The 19,155-nt window shown below is 42.0% G+C and overlaps 1 protein-coding gene across 10 annotated transcripts in view; it reads right to left on the minus strand.

The window, feature by feature from the left end:
• Nucleotides 1-19,155, minus strand: part of COP1 (COP1 E3 ubiquitin ligase) — a 213,123-nt gene that overhangs the window by 23,353 nt on the left and 170,615 nt on the right. For 2 of the 10 annotated variants that reach the window (XM_037907993.2, XM_037907999.2), the window contains exon 19: nt 3,006-4,142. The exons of 3 other annotated variants lie outside the window; for them this stretch is intronic. In XM_037907993.2, coding sequence (XP_037763921.1) covers nt 3,912-4,142 — 231 coding nt within the window. In that variant the 3' untranslated portion in view covers nt 3,006-3,911. Of the gene's footprint in view, nt 1-2,920; nt 4,143-12,786; nt 12,889-19,155 lie in introns of those variants that run through there. 5 more of the 10 variants (XR_005226628.2, XM_037907996.2, XM_037907995.2 and 2 more) reach the window with 5 other exon arrangements.

Here is a 19,155-nt window from a genome sequence, read left to right on the forward strand (position 1 = left end):
GCCAGTGTGTGAAAGATGTGCACACCACACACATACATAATGGCATTAAACGAGGCACTCAAGTCTCCTTTGCAATTAACTTGGGGGAACAGCTCATTGGAAATTTTAAAAAGTTTACTTCTACTAGTCTGACATCAGGCCTAAAGATCTCCTGGCCTTTACTGAGCTCTAAACCATGTAGAGCAGCAAGCTATTGGTGCATTGAAAAGCCAATGTCCTTACAGTAATGCTACTGAACATCAAGCTGTCTTTGAACAAGGATATGCATATTAAATGATTTAAAATATATGATCTGTCACTGGATGGTAGAAAAGGGGACAGGGGTTTGGATTCCCCATGGCATTGACTGGTGAGTCAGAGCTACCCAGGCTCTCCGGGTATGTCTGCAATACAACACCCAGGGTTGGCTTGCATCAGCTGACTCAAGCTTGGTGTGTGGGGCTATAAAACTGCAATGCAGATGTTTGGGTTTGGGCTTGGGCTGGAGCCTGGACTCAGGGACCTGCGAGAGGATGCCAGAGCCCATGATCCAGACTAAGCCCAAATATCTGCACTACAGTGTTATAGCCCCACATCCCAAGCCAGAATCAGCTGAGACAGGCCAGCCAGGGGTGTTTTATTGTAGTGTTGACCTATCTTTTACGCCAGGACTTCCAGAAACCTCACCTGGGAACAAGGGGTTAAATAAATGGATTATGTTTTTTAAAAAATAGATTTGTAAGTGAATTTCACTTCACTTGAAGTTGAAGGAAAGATCATGCTAGCTAAGACCAGGTATAACAAAAGGAAAATGTATAAGCATCAAAGTCTGTTCTTCAGTTCTGTCCTGCAGCACATGCTGTTATGACAATCCTGGAGCTCTCCTGAGCCAAGAGTGATCATTATACATAACGGCCTGGCGGTTTGGGGATAATCTGGAGACTACATTCACTCTCATTTGTTAATCTTTTAGTCAGGATTAGAATCCAGATCCCAAAAGCGGAACAGCAAATGCATTATATTGATTCCAGCAAACCTCACAAATAGCAGTGACCTGGTAACAATAGATTTTTATGATGTCCGAGTTCTTCACAGATAAAATTAATCCTGTTTATTGGATGCCAAAATAATTTCCGTCTGCCTAGTAGCATACTGCACTGACTTAACCTATTCCATTCCATAGCTTACAATGGTAACTTTGGTCTGTCAAACAGAAGCCTGCTAGTTTTTAACAGACAGCAAAGCAGAAAAAAAAACCAACCCACCCCTGCCTACTCATGGTGCCACTTAGCACTGTGCATATCAGAGAAGCGAGTGCATAGAATCTGTATAGACTGATAATTTCTTCACATTGTAAGACCATAAACATTTCAGTGAGGTGAGATGCTGTTGGGTAAAGTTTATCATCATATCTGAAGACAACTCAATCATTTTTGTTGAGCATTAAGTCTCGCCACAGATTACTCTCTATTCAGAGCAATGAATAGGAAATCAGGTTCTCGCAGTTGGAGGGGATTTTATCTGTAAGCCCAATTCATAGGACAAGTGAAATCACCTCTCCTTATAATGAATAATTTTGATACAGTTGGAATCAATTTTGCACAATGGCTCTAAAAAATCTTCAGATAACTGAAATTGAAGTGACAGTGGTTTTTTAATGTGGTTTTTTTAACACCCAATGTCATTTTGAATGCATGTGGAGATTACCAATAATATATGATCAAAAAGGAAAGAAAATTCCAGCAATAACAGAAGTGTATTAAGATACCAAAGATTCTAATGGCAAAAGGCAAGTTTAAAAGGATTCAAGCAAATAACGATTAAAATAATCAGTATTTGTGCTTCAATGACACAAGCGAACAAAACTCTGAGAGGCATGGTATCTGCCTGGATATCCTTCAGCTACATAAATATTAGAAAAGCCAACTTGAAGAAGATAGGAGGGGTGAAAGAAATAGTATTTCTCCTATATTTGATTACTTGTCTAATCTATATCATCCTCTCTGGACTAGTGCCTTTTAAATATTCCTCCTGCACTGCTGTTGATTTACTCCTCAATAGAAGTCATGGTGACTGAAGCCAGAGCGAATGGCAATGCTACATTGCCATTTTATCAGTCTGCTGATTCCTCAAAACATTTCAAAACAGATTAACACAGACAATAAGAAAGGACTGGACAGAACAGAATGAACTTCTGAGGAAAGGAACTATTTGTTTTACCAGGACTGAATACTACGGATTTCAATTTACAGTGAACTGGCATGTGTTTTTATCAGTAATAGAAAAGATAATGAATGGTAATATCTAGATACAATCATCTACAATTGTAGATCATGACTTCAAATGGAGAACTGTTGCTGTAAGAAGTGGCTTTTAAGAAAATATGCATATGGCACATACAGTATGTGGTTTTCTGAATGGGGCTGGGCAAAGGGAGAGAAAACAAGGCACAACATGTGTCAGACTACTTCACTAACTTTTGTCTCAAGAAAACTGGGTTCAAATTTAGATTCACTACATGAAATTCATGTAACAATCTCAACCTCTCTCAGTGTACACTTGTCCATCTCACAAAACCACCGTGCAACATGACAGTCTGCTCAGAAACACATAATCACTTATGGCACTCTATAGTTTCAAAGCTCTGTATAAAAATTAGTCCTCACAGCACCCACCTGAGGAAGGTAAATATAATTCTCACTTTACGAATGAAGCAATTGAAGCACAAAGAAGGTAAGTGTGTTGTCAAATGTCACTCAGGGAGTCAGTGGCACAAGCGGGATTAGAAACCAGAAGTTCCTGGCGCTCAGGCCCATATTCAGTATATTGAACTACAGTGGCCTGGTCTACATTACACAGGTAGGTCGACGTAAGGCAGCTTAGGTCAACCTAATGTCATCTGTGTCTATGCTATCAGGTTCCGTCCACTGATGCAACTCACCTGCTATGACTACTTAATTACTCCACATCCACGAGAGGCGTAGTGCTCAATTCGATGTAGTTAGGTTGATGCAGTGGCAGCGTAGATGCTGTGTGGCTTATGTCGACTTATCTGGCCTCCAGGAGATGTCCCACAATGCTCTGCTGTGACCGCTCTGGTCACCATTCTCAATTCCACTGCCCAGCAGCCAGGTACACAGGAAACAGCCCCTCCCCTGTTAAACAACCAGTAACTTTTGAATTTTAATTTCCTGTTTGTTCGGCGTGGAAAGCTCACCTGCCCAGCTGATCATGCCAGCGCCACACTCCAAACATGCTCCTGCCTGGAGTACATAGGAGGTGGTGGATCTTCTGGGTCTGTGGGAAGAAGAGGCTGTGCAGGCACAGCTCTGATCCAGCCGTAGAACCATAGACATATACAAGCAGATCACTCGCAGCATGGGGCAGAAGGGCTACACTAGGGACACAGCGGTGCCATGTGAAAATCAAGGAACTGCAGCAGGCATAGCAGAAGGCAAGGGAGATGAACAGTCGCTCTGGTTCAGTACCGCATACATGCCATTTTTACAAGGAGCTGCATGCTATTCTCAGCTGCGACCCTACCATGACCCCCAAGAGCAGCGCAGTACCTCTGAGGAGTCGGAGACATGGGCCACCGCAAACAACACTGTCCTTCATGGACAAGGAAGAGGAATGGGAGACAGGTGAGCACTGGATCCACTGTCCTAGAGAGCCAGGAGCTGTTTATAACCCCGGAACAGTCCAGCCAGGTGCAGCAGATCAGCATGGCCGAGAGTGATGCCAGGGAAGGAACCTCTGGTGAGTATGCAATTCCAATTAATATTTTGGGGTCACATGTTCTTATATTCCACTTTTTATTTAAAAAACCAATTGAGGTAGAGTGGCTATTTGCTTCCCAGTGGCTACACCAGATAGGCAGAGGGTGCCCTCCGAAAAAGATTATGTACACAGGGATGTCCTGGGATTCCTTCCTAGAGATGGAAGTACTCTGCAATCCATTGCAGAAGGTTTCTGGAAAGGGTTGCCTTATTTCTTCCACTGCAGTAGGACACTTTCCCACCCCACTCCAGTATTAATTCGCCTGGCATCATCGCAGTACACAGCATGGCAACATAAAGTCCTGGTATGTACCTGGATGCTTGCAGCAGCTGTTCCCTTGCGGCCTCTGTTACCCTCAGGAGCATGATATCAGCTAGGGTCACCTATGGGAGATGGTGGTAGTTTACATTTAAATTGCTCAAAGTGAAAACAGTAGTGCCTGTGCCTGGCCCCCCCACAACCTCTTGTCATTTTCTGCCCAGTCACCCAAGCTTTACAAAACATGGACATAGTTTGGGTGGCAGGGGTCAGCACTGACCTCAAAAACTACGAGCCTCGGGCGCTAGAGAGCAGCAGCAATGGGGAAATAAGGAAAATGTTGTGGTGACCACATGCCACCGCAAGCACACACACCTCCCCCGCTGTGCCGCCTCTGCCAAGGCTTGCAGTTTGGGAGGTGGAACGCTGGTCCCCGACCTCCAGACAACGTCCATGTTACAAAGAGAAGGTGGCATGGCCCCCTGGCCATCTACGGTTCCACTGCTGCAGACGGTCTGATGCCCCTGCCCCCAGACCATACCCATCATGGCTGGGGCAGCAAACCGGTTCAATTAATACCGTGTAGAAATGAAAATGTTCCGCTTTACACTTGCATGGATTCAGGGGAGCAATTTTTATATAGCAACTGTGCACTAGGCCCTGGGTCTGCACTGACAATGGTTCCTTTCTGCTTTGCATGGCTTACAGCTGAAAGTGTGGCCTTCAGTTATTCTTCCACACCAGCAGAGAGATTCTCCCAGATAAGACGAAGGAGAACAAATGCACGATGACATGTTTAATGAGATAATAAATGCCTCCATGACAGCAGACACCGAGCAGAGCATGTGCAGGATTGCTCTCTCTGAAAAGCTGGATGCGGACATTATGAGCAGGACAGGACCCCCGGAGAATGAAGATGGCACACAGTAGTAGATGCTGGGGATTCTGAAGGAACAGACATGTTGAGGTGTCTGAGTGACATTCAGGAGAAACATCTCGAGGCTCAAACTCCCACTGCAGAACGGTATTCCAACATCACCACACTCCCCCTCCTGTGTTCCACTAGGTGAGGGGTGCCAATGCAATATCCCTTCCACTCAATCCCCTGGGAGGGTGTCAAGAATAACAGCTGCACATATGCTGAGGTATGACAGGCAAGGCCACTGTTCTTTTAAAGACTAGATGAATGTGTTTTCCCCTCCCAATTTTATTCCACCGTCTTTCCAAGATTTAATTCTTGTGACAGATCTTTTGGTGTCTATATCTGCGTGCAATGAAAGTCCAGATCTTGAAAATGAAATCTTTATTAATTCAAAGCAGAAGGGGAGGAAAGGGACAGGGAATCTGAGGCACTGGGGGTGATGTGCATGGAAAACAAATGTAGCAGTCACATCAAGGTTCAGATTATGGTAGGCCCAATACAGACAGGCAGCGCCCACTACTGTGGGTCACTACTAAAATGGGTTTTCAAAGCCTCCCTGAGATGCACTGCTCCACGTTGAGCTCTTCTTATAGCCCTGGTATCTGGCTGCTCAAAATTAGCAGACAGACGGTCTATCCACCTCCACATTCCACCCTTGTAGAAACTTCTCTCTTTGCTTCATAGATATTATGAGGCACACAGCAGGCAGCTATAAACCATAGGGATATTTTTTTTCCACTGAGATTAATCGAGTGAGCAGACTGTGCCAGCGACTCTTCAAATGGCCAAAGGCACATTCAACCACCATTCTGCACTTGCTGAACCTATTGTTGAACTGCTCCTTGCTGGTATCCAGGTGTCTGGCTTCATGAGCCATAGGAGTAAGAGGTAGGCTGGCTCTCCCAGGATAACTACTGGCATCTGAACATCACCAGTGGTAATTTTGCGGTCCAGAAAGAAACTCCCTGCTTGCAGCTTTCTGAACAGACTTGTCTTAAAGATGCACACATCATGCACCTTCTGGGACCATCCCATGTTGATGTTGGTATAAAACCTCTGGTGATCCACCAGTGCTTGCAAAACAATATAAAAGTATCCCTTTCTGTTTAGGTACTTTTTGGAAAGATGGTCTGGTGCCAAGATAAGGAAATGCATGCCATCCATTGACCCACCATAATTAGGGAACCCCATTGTGGCAAAACCATCCACTATGTCCTGCACATTGCCCAGAGTCACTGTACTTCTCAGCAGAAGAATATTAATAGCTCTGCATACCTGGATCACAACAACCCCCCACAGTGGATTTACCAATTCCAAATTGATTGCCCACTGACTGGTAGCAGTCTGGCATTGCAAGCTTCCACACAGAATTTGCCACTCGTTTCTCTGCTGTCAAAGCAGGTCTCATTTTAGTGTTGCTGAGCAGCAGGGCTGGGGAGAGCTCCATACACAGTTCCTGAAAAGTGGCCTTGCATATACAAAATTTCTGCAATCACTGATTATCATTCCATAACTGCATAATGATGTGATCCCACTAGTGAGTGCTTGTTTCTCAGGACCAGAACCAGTGCTCCATTGTGTTAAGCTGCTGCATGACTGCCAGAAGCAACTGGGAATTGTTCCATTCCAGCAGGGCTACTGGAAGGATGCGGCGGTTCCTCTCACAGCTCTGGAAATACTGCAGGGTAAGGCATGTGCTGTTTGTGACACTTGCCACAATTGTACACAGCTGAGCAGGGTCCATGCGTCTCTGCAGATGCCATATGCACAGCTATGCCTGCTTTTTTAAAAAAAGGCATGAAATATGGATTGCAGATGAAATCAGGGGAGGGAGAAAACTGCATCATGGGATGTTGAAGCCATGTTCCCAGTCACTCCTGCGAGAATGTTTTAGTCCCATGAAGCACTGCAAGCCCTTCCCAAAACCTCACTGCTCTCTGCATCGATGCAAGCACTACTAGTGAGGACACGCTCCACTGACCCAAGGAGCATGACACAATGACATGGACACAGCCAACTTAATTACTGTGGCAGCTGGATGTCAACTTATGTTTGTAGTAGAGACATGGCCACTATCTCTTGGGAGAGGCCTGCTACTGGAATAGTAAAGCCTTCTGTTGGTCAGACTGAGCTGCTTTGGGCTCAGGATCAGAATGGCAAAAGTGATGCAGGTTAGTAATGAAGTCTATGGCTGGAACAATATCTGAGAGGAAGCTTTTACAGCTTGCCAATGAACTATGCATCTCTAACCACAATTGTGCATTCACCCTAAAAGGTAAAAGCACGACAAAAAAATTTACAGGCATATTTTAGTTTTACAATCACTTATAAATAAGCAAGCATCAGCAAAGCCAACATAACGTGGACAGCTGTACATTGGTTAACTGCATGCTATGGATTAATTGACAGGTATAAGGGAAAAGTCTAAGGGCTGTCTACACTTACTGGGGATTGATGCTGTGGCAATCAATGCACCGGGGGTCGATTTATGCTAAATTGACCGCAGACTGCTCTCCCATCGACTCCGGTACTCCACCGGAACAAGAAGCGTGAGGTAAGTCGATGGGAGAGTGTCTCCCGTCGACCCCGCAGTAAGTCGACCTAAGCTAAATCGACTCCAGCTACGTTATTCACGTAACTGGAGTTACGTAACTTAGGTCGACTTACCCTGGTAGTGTAGACAAGGCCTAAGAGACAAAGTATCAACTTCAACCTGTGCATAGTTGCTTGTAAAACATTTGTTAGTTTTGTAACAGGTTGCTAGCAAGTGCTGACCTGTGTGTTACCTCAAATTTTCACAGGTCTTCCAACAGAATTCAGAGTACTTGTTTTGTCATGTATACTCAGATGTGAGGCAATAATTTCTTGTACAGTAATCAAATTTTGCACTAGTGAAAACAACAAAGACACTGCAAAATGAATCCAAGCCCCTTTTAATATGAATATGCTGATTTTACTTTCAGCTCATCTCTTTCCTGTTTTTACCACGGCTTGTGCAAATTGACCTGTCTCTTGGTATGCTCAAATCAACATACAAGTTCTGAAACACTGTATGGAAATGGAAGCACTATTCACTTTCAATTCTAAATGAAAGATTTTTTTTATTCAGAAGAGATGTAACACTTTCCACGAGTACACTCTTCATAAACTGTATCAGTTTCCACTGTTCAGTGGACATGAGGAGATCTCTAATTCAGCCAGAGCAGACTGCTGCACAGCAAGTCTTTTTCAGCAGCATCAGGCAGCCTGGCCGCAGACAATCAAGCTCACCAACCTAGGAGCTGTGGAAAAATCTATGCCAGACTCACATTTAGCAGTTTGGAGAACAATGCTAAGCTTCTGTCTATGGTGACATTCGGGAGGGATGCAATCACTTCCTTCCTCTGAATTGTATTTACATGCTCTTCGCAGATTGCTGGCCAAAGGCATTTCTATGGATCTGAACCAATCCTTCCTCCCAATATCGTTCTCTTATCTTCCTTGCAGTATATCTCATTATTATGAGTAAGTGGGAAAAAATGCCATTGTCTTCTCCGCCAGCTCCCCAGACTGTGTCGACTATACTCGTCCCTTTAACTTAATATTCACTTCAGACACACTGAAGTGAATTTAAAAAAACCTTAGCACACTAAACCCCTGGCAATGCAGTAAATCGTTTGCTTCATTCCAGGTTCGGCAATCCAGAACAAGAGTTTGGGATAAAGTGATTATGGTATGCAATAAAATACAAAAGACTAAAGCATTATTTGCTGTACAAAAAAAATCTTATTTCAAATTGTAGAATCAAAACACCTTGAAAGAGTGCTGCACAATCCTGTTTAGCTGCAACAACCCTGATGTGGTGGGTAACGTTTAGCTGTGTTTAATAGGGATCCATTGTTTTATGAAATATAATTTGGTTTGGTTCAGATTTATTTTTAAAATGACTCCATGCTATGCTGCGTATTTGTAAACCATTCCTCAAAGCAGCTATTAATGAAATTCTACCTCCAGATTTATTTTGCTTGACTAAATGGCTTGTTCTGTACAGGTACTTCAATTAAGACCCATTGTGCCCTCCAAAGCAAGGTCCATCTTTTACTCTTAGCACACGGAGGGCAGTAGGAACAACAATAATCAGCAGCAGGTCAAGGTAAACCCCAAAGAGGAACGAGCAACTCCTCTTCAAAAGATGTAAAATAAAGGACACAAGTCTAAGAAAAGCGAACTGTTCATCAGATCTGCCTGAGTGCACTCTTTTGATATGCAGCTTAGCATCAAAGTTCTATTATTGCTTAAGGCTGGGCAACTTGATTGACATTAGACTGACCTGAAGCTATTGCGTTCTAATCCATTTTGATCCAGACCATAGTAGCAGACAGGGTGTGAAATCTATAGTACAGGGGCTCCGATACTAAAATGATGGATACAGTATAGAAGCCTACATAAACAAAAGCTTTTGTTGTCATAAAGCTAGGCACGTGACTAGTTCTGCATCAGTGCTTCCATTTCACTCAGAGGTGAAACTGTCTGATCAAATCTTAAAATTGAACGCTGGAAGGAAAAAAAATTAGTTTTATTTTTCCACCTCATTTGAACACTATAGAATGTCAAACATCTGTGATCTTGTGTCACTTGCAAAAGGTAAATATATACAATCTGAACAAGCACTAGCTTTATAAAACTGCAGAAGTTAAATTCATATAATGCAGCTACCGTTGCTGTAGCATTGGCAATGTTACCTGTTAAAAGGAAGGAAGGAAGGGAATAGGACTATAAAATAACATTCAAACAAGAGGCTGTAGTATACTCAGAGTGGGGTTTTCAAAAATCTTCAGTGTGGGCCTAATTCTGCTCCCAGTGAAGTCAAAGGGAACTTTATTATTGACTTCAATAGGAACAGAGTTATTTCAACGATGAGTGCTTTTGAAAAATCCCACTCAAACCACACACTTTAGAAGAGTCTCCTCTGTTTAGAAGAGCCTATAACACCTCCTGTTTAAACATACGGATTTCACACATACTTGTGCATATAGAGGGGCAAAATTCATGCAATAAAACTGTAGAACCATATGAAATATCTTGTGGGCCTTAATCTGTATCTTAGTCTTGGCAGAGATGTATTAGTGGACTGTGCCCACTAACGCATCTCTGCCAGGACTACTTCCAGTGTTGAAACCCCTCATCAGATTCAAAGAGCCACCAAGTTAAACTGCTAGCAATTTCTCTACAAAGAATATTCCTCTATTTCCATTTATTCTGAAATGTTGTCATGAAAAATTCTCACCAGCTAATTTCCAAGAGTTAGGTATAAATTGTTCTAAGATATTTTTGTTTTAAAGCTTACAATAGTAGCTGTCTTGCACTAACAGAAGGAGAACCAGGCTAAAGCATGGTATGCATTGTTACTCCTCAAGAATGGGCTTTTAAGAAACCCTCAGCGTTGGCATCAGACCAACACCAATTGCTTTTGGAGAAAAAAAATACACTGCAACTTCGAGGTAAAGAATTACAGACATATTGGGTACGTATTGACTAATTCATTCCAAAGATTTTATTTTAAATAAGAGTTTAATTGCTAAGTGTTGCTGATTTATGGAGTCTAAGCTGTGATTGCAAGAAACCAGTGTTCCAGTAGTTTGTGTTAATTGGCATCAAAACTGTAGCTCAAAATTAAAAAGGCCTGCCCCAGATAAGTTCAGGGGTGGGATGAACTACTCACTTCCTGCTAATGGCTTTAGAGGTTGCCAGAAATTTAATTAAAAACTAACATTTTTGCCTGGAACCTGAAGGGAAAACACACATTTACCAGTTAATTCAAATTCTTGCAATAAATAAATAAATAAAGTTTCAGGGCCATTACACTTCCAGGGTATTCATTCCCCAGTCAGTTCAGATCACAGTCCAAAACTGACCTCATTTTTAAAACCCTTCTTGGACTTATTTCAGTCTGTCCCAGGGACTATGTCATTTTATCCCACCCTTGCTTATCCACCATCAGCCTCCTGTACCAACCCTGAAAACTTGTGTGGAGACAACAGTCTTGTCCTCTGTAGCTCCTATAATCTTCTTGAACCACCCCTTTTTATCTGCTTCACTTGACTTTCCATCTTTTTGCAAATCTCAGGAAGATGACATTTTCTCCCTGGTTTATGACAATTTCTTTGTCTGCCTTTAATAAAACATGGCGTAACTATATTTTCCAAATCTCCAGAGATTGGCCAGGACTGCCCAGAAATTTTAAGCATTAGCTAAGGGGCACTCAGTCCCAACCAGAGCCATGGGCTCAGTTACTTTAAAAAAAAAAAAAAAGAAAAAAAAAGTGAATGATACAAGAAGGCGGCAGAAGGCTAAAGCCTGCTCACCTAGCCTTTACCTTGACTTGACCATGAGTTTGCCCTTTTCTGGAGCATGAGACCCAGGGAGCAGATGCAAGGAGTGTAGGCAGAGTGCCCACACATCCTGGCTGGCACCTGCAGAGATGCATTGTTTTGGAGGGGGCAGATCTCCATTCCACTCTAGACTCTCCATATCAGGGCTGAGAGGAACAGAGATGGTGATGCAGAAAGGGGGACCACATCACAGGTAGAGGTGACATAAGGAATGAGGAGACATCAAACATACTCCATTTCCATGAGGAAAACCTGTGGCTTGACTCTGGCCCTGGATGCTACTGTAAAATAAGTATCTGATATTAATAAAAATAGTTTGGAACACATTTTATGTGAAAGACTACACAAACTAAAGTGGTATATTATATCTTGTAATACAATGGTACAATGGGGAATTAAGGACAGAGTTTGTCTCATCTCTGAATTTCCTGGCTTTTGTAGTTGAATTCTAACTTTTATTTTATAATAGTTAAACCACAAAAGAGACCGTGCTTTAACCACATTCTTTGTTTAATAATTAATTGCTACTTATTAAAATACCAGAGATCCAGCAGAAGAGAAACTTCTACTCTCAAATTTAATAAGAACTGTGAAGAGGGATTTCTGTGTGTCCCCATTCACAATGAATACTGTAACAATACGATTCTTGCTGTGCAAGTTCGCATGTCTCAAGATCAGGAAATAACAGGAATACTAAGACCCTGGTTATATTAGCAGTGAAATATAATCCACGCTCACTGCAACTCTACCAGTGGGCTCAATGGCTGAAAAGGTAATGTCAACAGTTCTCACACTTCTACCACTATGCCATTCATTAATGACTGAAAAACAGATGACTGATAAAAATGCCTCTGGCCTACCTAATGGTTAGCATTACTGGACATGCACTGGTGATGAATTACAGCAAAGTAGTTTGCTGGTGTAAATGCTGCCTCAGTTCAAAAAAACCACTTCAACTTTGACATCTCCTTTAAACTCACAAAAGACCCCTAGGCAATTTATAATGGTCAAGCTTAAAACTACCCCCTGCCCCCTTCTTTTTTGAAGAGGGGAAAAAAGACTTTAGATTAAGTTTGTGAAACTAGACTTGGAACACAAGAGGAAAAACCAGGACCCATTCCTTTGATAAGACTATTCTCAAATCCAAGTTAGAGTGATTTCAAAGCACTGTAATGGAGGCAGTGGGGAAGAATAGGCCTTTAGTGCTGAACAATAGCATCAGTCTGGTTAATCAATTGATATAGGAGTATAAGAACAGTTAATCTGAATCTAGGAAAGGAAGGATTAAAAATGATGCATTATTGCATCAACTAGCGGTCCTCAAACCAGCCGGAAACTTGGAACAGCAACACAAATGCTGCAGTACAGTTTCTCCAATTGCACTGAAGATGGGGAAGAGATGTCAATTTTAGTAGTAAAATGGTTAGCCCCAGAGGAAGAGGAAAGACAAATGGACGGTCTCCTGATGTGACTTACCCCTGCATACACCGAATAGCAATGGACGGGGAATTTGTGGCAGTTCTGAGACCCACTCATGTCAGCAAGTACCACCTTTACAGGAGAAACCTCAACAGGTTCCTGGGCCCGGGGAGAGAATAAATGAAAAAATACTGGAGATTTCTTTTCATAAAAGGGATGAAAAATAAAATTCTTCTAAATCCTGTAATTTGCATAAGGACTGAGGTGTCAAACACTGAAATGTCAAGATAGCTAGTGAGCCACTAATAATAGAGTATAATTTTCTCATGTAGCTCTCAACAGTTGGACTCCTAGGGCGGTAATGATGAGTAAAGAGTTGCTACATTCAGCTGGGTATTTTCTTTGCTTAATTCTCTTTTCATGTAACAAGCAGAATCCAAGATAGAATATCTCTAAAAAGATATTTGCACTGTACAAATTTAACATGCATTATATACAAATACACACACCTCACTGAGTTTCCCTGAAGACAAGAACATGCCTCATGGAATTACTTTATGCACAAAATTAGACCCTTTCAGCAACAGGCATGTGGAAGGAAATGTTACACATACTATTGCATTTCCAACCTAGGAACTTTACAAGCCAAGCAAGTCTCAAGTGTATTTTATGATGCTCTGGGTTAGATTTAAATAATAAAGATTTAACATTCTCTGTTTAAGAAAATGAGATTGACAAGACTTGCATAGCTCCTTTAAGAGGCTTGAGGAAAATAGAAAGGAATAAAATAAAATGCAGTAACAATATCTTGCTGCAGGGTGCTAAGCAACAAGTAGAGGAAACTGCTTGAGTGAAAGGATGAAAAGTTGTTGGGCTTTTAAACACAACTAGAAAGAATTTGGTGCAGCCAGAGAGAAAAGAGTGCAGCAGAGAAGAGCTGGGAGCCATCATGTTGGCAGGTCAGCTTCTCAGGAGGTCTAAACTCTAAAGCAGGCAAACTCCACAAGGAGGAGCGAAGCATTTGACGAAATTCCAGGCAAAGGCAGAGGGACTCTGAGCACATTCAAATGTACCTCATTTTTCTGGGAAAGGATTCTCAGATTGCCACAACCTTGAAAAACTGTTAATTATGTATTTCAACGAGAAGAGTGAAGAGGGAGCCAAACACCAGCCCTCTTGTGGCTGTATGAAGGAGATGCAAGGCACCCTGGGAGTGAAGATCTAGAACGCAGTGCAACAAAAGATCAGAGTGCTTGATTAGGTTTGACCAGTGAAGAAGCAATGTCAGGATAAAGCGGAGGCAGACTTGTGAGAAGTGTAACCTATGATAATGACTCAACAGTTGTGAATAGGAGAGGAGAAACTTCGATAAAGTGGGGAATGGTAGAGGCCCTCACAGAGATGCTTGGAACGGGACAGCAAGTACTGCAGCTGTCAGTGATCACCTGGAGACAGGTTCTGATTGAGACGCCAGAGGGATCAGAAAGGACAGTACAGTTCTGGCATTGTATTGTGAGTACCTCTCACACAGAAATCTCAGATTACTTTCTAGATAAGCTTCAACTGCCATCTAAACAACTCCATTTGAGAATTCTGCATGAAAAATACAGGTTTAATTTGTAAATCAAAGCTGCTAGCTGTCTTGAGATTAGTTTAAACCCCAGTTCTTGCAACAGACCACAGCTAAGTGGAGTGAAAAAGAAAATCCTTTGCATTTTTGGAAATCTTAACTGAAACTAAGATTTCAGATTAACAGAACTACAATTAAAATCAGGGCAGGTTATTTTAGATTAGAGTAAGGTTTGGTTATTTGGGAATAGCACGGGAAGTTTCATGTTAATATCAATAACTCTTCCAAATTAATTAACAGCTAAGAACTGCAATGAATCACTTTCTGAAATTATCTGAGATGGTTAGATTAAATCCAGCAAAAGGGATTCAAGTTGCTGATCGTAAATTATCGAAGTCCCATGTGTACTAGCTAGCTCATGTGTACCATATTTATTCATTCTGTGGGAAACAAAATGGATAACTACTTTCCATGAGTTAACAGAAAACAAGGGTACTTGTAAATGAAGATTTACTGTAGAATAATTACATGTTTTTAAAGAACATGTAATTAATAAAATTAATTACTGACGACACATTTAGGGAACTGAAGTCTGAGATGCTACATAGGATTGTCAACTGTTGTAATTTTGGCTAAAGAAAGGAAAGCTCGTTTCCTGAAGTAGCAATCCAAAAAGGTGTGCAACACGACCCTTTCTGAAGAGTTGTTTATAAAAACTAGAACAGGGTAACCTGAAATTCAGAGTAAGGAGTCCACGGGAGTTTGCTGTCTTAGTCAGAGTAGCTGGTGGGAAGTCATTTGTCTAACGTTTCATTGTAAGTGGCCTGGAACAACTTGGGTAAAAGGACCTGGCACACAAACTTGTGACCTGTTTTATCTTCTGTAGGGGAAAACTACAATCTTACCAGAAGCCCCCAAGAGATAATACAGCAGTGGTGCAGGGGTGGATGGATATGGAGACACTTGTGTCATATAACAGCATCTAAATGAGCCTGGAGACCTCCTGAAAAGTCAGTTCCTGTGCCTCTCATTGATGGTTAGATGTTAGCTTCCCAGACTACTAAACTCACACTGATTTGAACAACCACCCTTGGACAGGAACACACAGACCAGTTTTCTATTCGCCCAGCCTGTATCTCAGCTCTTCAAGATGTTTTTGCAAAGCTGCACTTCTCTGTCATCTAGTGAATACACAATTAAAAGCATTCCACTCAAATGTCAGATGCCCCTTAAACAAAGTACAGTATATAGTCCCAATGTTCCTTCAGTTAAGAGATCTGGAAGACCTAATTTAAAACAAAAATGCTATTGTCAATATATTTTCTTTTTTGTCTTTAAAAAGATACAAATCTTTGCTTAGGCTAATTTACTTAGCATATTCTTCTCTTATCTGCATCTCCTTGCTGCTTATCAACCCCCCGATATTTCTACTTGGAAAGTCGTTCCCAAGCTAACCTGCTTATCTGCGGTAATGAACACTCATGCAAACAGGCACAAAATTAAATGGCTTCTTTACAGCGATTATGATAGATTGAGCCCTGCTTAATCTACATAATCAAATTGCTTCTGTGTTCAGCAATAATACCCTTTTTGCTGTCCAGGGAGCAGCCAATGCTGAACCTGCTCTCCCAACAGCTCCCTTCTGAGAAACACCAACTGCAATGGAAGGGAGGAGGGTTATTTAAGAGGTAATAGAGTGGCAGATGTACGGGGTGCACTTTTAACTCTGAACGTAACAAGCCAGGTCAGAGTGAAGGGTGTCTACCTCTCAGGAGGCGTGGAAATATTATGCAGGAGAATAAGGAGAAACCAAGTAAAAGAGGTTCTCCTCAGGGTACTACTTACATTCCAATTGTCTATCGCAGACAAACACTTTAAATTGACTCTCCCCCACATACATGCATTTTAAAGAAGACAGACATTTCTGCTTGCCTAGCATTGTTCTAGAGGTAATACTTCATTTCCTTTCCCTTAGTAAGAAAGCCGTGTGTGTTTCCACTAGTTTTCTTATGGTGTTTATGCTAACAGAACAGCAGAATTTATTAACAACCCCAATACTAGAATCGAAGTTTTACATCAAGCGGGCTGTCTTGTCTGTGTGTTAGGGAGTATTTTTTTTCTTCTGTTAAGGAGAGACAGAGCCAGGCATGTACATTATAAACCTCTCAGCTTAGAAATTAGAGGTATGTGTTTAGGGCAGCTGACAGGGTCAGAAGTTCTGGAGCATATCCCTGACTCTGCCATTAACTTACTGTGTGACTCATTGTGGGTAAAAATTTCTTGACTGGCTTCTAATTTTAGGTGGCCTACCAATTTTCAGAGTTGCTGAGCATTAGCAGCTCCCACCAATTTCAACTGAAAGCCACTTTAGAAAATGTGTATATTAGAATCTCTGTGCCTCAATTTACCCATCTCTAAAAGGTGAGTATACTTACCAAAACAAGTGCTCAGAGAAATTAGTTCACTGATTTATCTAAAGTGTTTAAGATCTCCAAAAGGCATGACAGAAGACCAAAGTGTTAGTATACGAACTACTGTATGTTTAATACAAACTATTATCGCTTAAAAAATTAGCCTGATCCAAAATGTACAAAATTCTGGCCACTCTAGTGTCTCAGATGCAGTGCTCTGGCAGGGAGCATTGCACTCAGCTTTTTGGGAGAGAAACGGTCTCAATCAATCTGGCCAATTATGGATTAGTATTGACAGATGCAGAAGAAACACCATGTCCAGCCCTCTTCAGATGGAAAGATGATAGCTATGATAGAGGATCTCAAGAGGATGGAAAGAGGGAACAGAAAGCTCAGGGCTCCAACGAGGATTCAAAGGATTCCTTCCCTGCACACACCTGCCATCTCCTCTCAAATCCCTTATGTCAGAAGGAAGTGTAAATTAATTTATTTCTGTTAGTTTCAGTGGGAATTTGATGGGAAAGCAGATGCAGATGTTAGGAATCACATGAAAAGCACTTGGTGCAAATGGAGGGAGTTGATGGGAATTCTCTGAGACAAAAATGTGCCAAGCAAATTAGGCCAGCTGTGATGTATGGGTTAGAATGCTGGCCAATGAGGAAGAGAACAAATGCACACTGCAGAAATGAGATTGCTCAGGTGGATGCTGGGTAAGACAAGGGCTGAGGTACACCATGAAATAGTATCAGTAACGATGCAGGTAGCCCCCATCATAGAAAAGCTGAGGGGCTATCAATTGAGATGGCTGGGCCAGTTGAGACAATGAGGTGCGAGATATGTTGGCAAAAGGGTACAAGAGCTAGTAGTTACAGGACAGAGACCACGAGTGATTTGAGATGCTGAAGGAGGACATGAAGGTTGGTGTCACCTTGGAAGACGCACTTGATAGGAATGCCTGGAACCACAGAACTAGAGCTGCCAACCCTGTCTAACAGGACAAGGTAAAGCAGCAGCAGCTTCCTTGGGCGTTTTAACTATCTGAAGGGTTTTTATTTTTCTTGGCTCTCAGATTTTGCACTTTAAGTGGCTACAGATACTTGTACTTTGAGGAAAGCATCAAAACTTAAACTTGTTCCTCCCTTCTCGGTTGGTAAGGCTACTGAATTAGAGAATGGTCCACAGCAACACTACAGGGAAACTGAATCAACTCTGGGTTATGTTGGGGAATCCTGAGGCACAGTTAATACACTATTTCTATGCTGCCCTCCATTTGAAGAAGCAGTTTACAAATATAAGCAAGCTAAGCCTGAACACTCATGTGAGGTAGGTAGAGTAAGTTTTATAGATAGGGATACGGAAGCAGAGCGACTAAGACTTCCGCAAGATCACAGAAAGTCTGTGGCAAAGCCGGGAATAGAACTTCTTGACTCCTATACCAGGAAGACTGCCACAATACCATTACCTCTTCCAAGCACATTCCATGATTCATTAAAACACATGGTATCTTCCAGGGGTGTTCATGCAGGTCCGAAGTCTTCTTAGAAAAGAGCATGACACCGCAAGAAAACGTAAGGGAGTGAAGAATAAGGAAACATTTTCCTTGAAAGGGGCATTGTGGATGTAGACTAGCTTTCCAAATCTCTCTCTCTGCAGTACAATAATCCAATACGCCAAGTGCGCTAGAGAGGTTTGAGCAAGATCCTCTGCACCATGGCAAGTGACTTGTGTTTGAAAATAAGCACGTGTGGATACATTCAGAAGGAATAACACTTAGCTCAGTGATAGCTGGATGTACTATAAAAAGAGAGACGCGAGGGCCTCCTGGCAAAAAGCAAATCACATTGCTAACTGACTCATGAAACAGTGCAAGTGCAGTATGTAGAGAAGCATGGGAGGTACTACATTCAGAGGTAAAATGCTGAAGCAGAAATACTCAGCCTGTGGCTCTCTAGCCACATGCAGCTTTTCATGGCTCTCTTTCCAAACCAGAAGGTGGTACTTTGGTTGCTACAGGAAAAAAAATATGGTAATTTAAAACAAAACCCAGGGAGACATGTGGGAACTAATGACAGACAAAAATCAGGCTTCTCAAGAACGGTGACAGACTGAATGCCAGAAAGCTCAGTGAGCTCTCACTATTGTAATAATTGCTGAGTGCACCCTTTATTGAGCAGATTTCATTGTTATTTTATTATACATTTGTTACATAAAATTTTGCATTCGAGTTCTGTTGAATACTCTAGTAGCGCTCTACAACTCTGTTCAACAGCTTTTCAGTTGCTTACGTTAGAGTGCCACTCAGACTAAAAACACAATAGAAGTGGGAGAGATCGAGAGCAATGCGAGTCAGAGGAAGAGGTAAGGAGAAGTAATCAAAAGGGCACAATTGATCCCTGCTGTCTGAAGCAAAGGTGTACACTGCAGTCAGAGGTCAGGCTCGCTGGA

The sequence above is a fragment of the Chelonia mydas genome, chromosome 8 (genome assembly GCF_015237465.2).
Source record: "Chelonia mydas isolate rCheMyd1 chromosome 8, rCheMyd1.pri.v2, whole genome shotgun sequence".
Classification (NCBI taxonomy): domain Eukaryota; kingdom Metazoa; phylum Chordata; order Testudines; family Cheloniidae; genus Chelonia; species Chelonia mydas.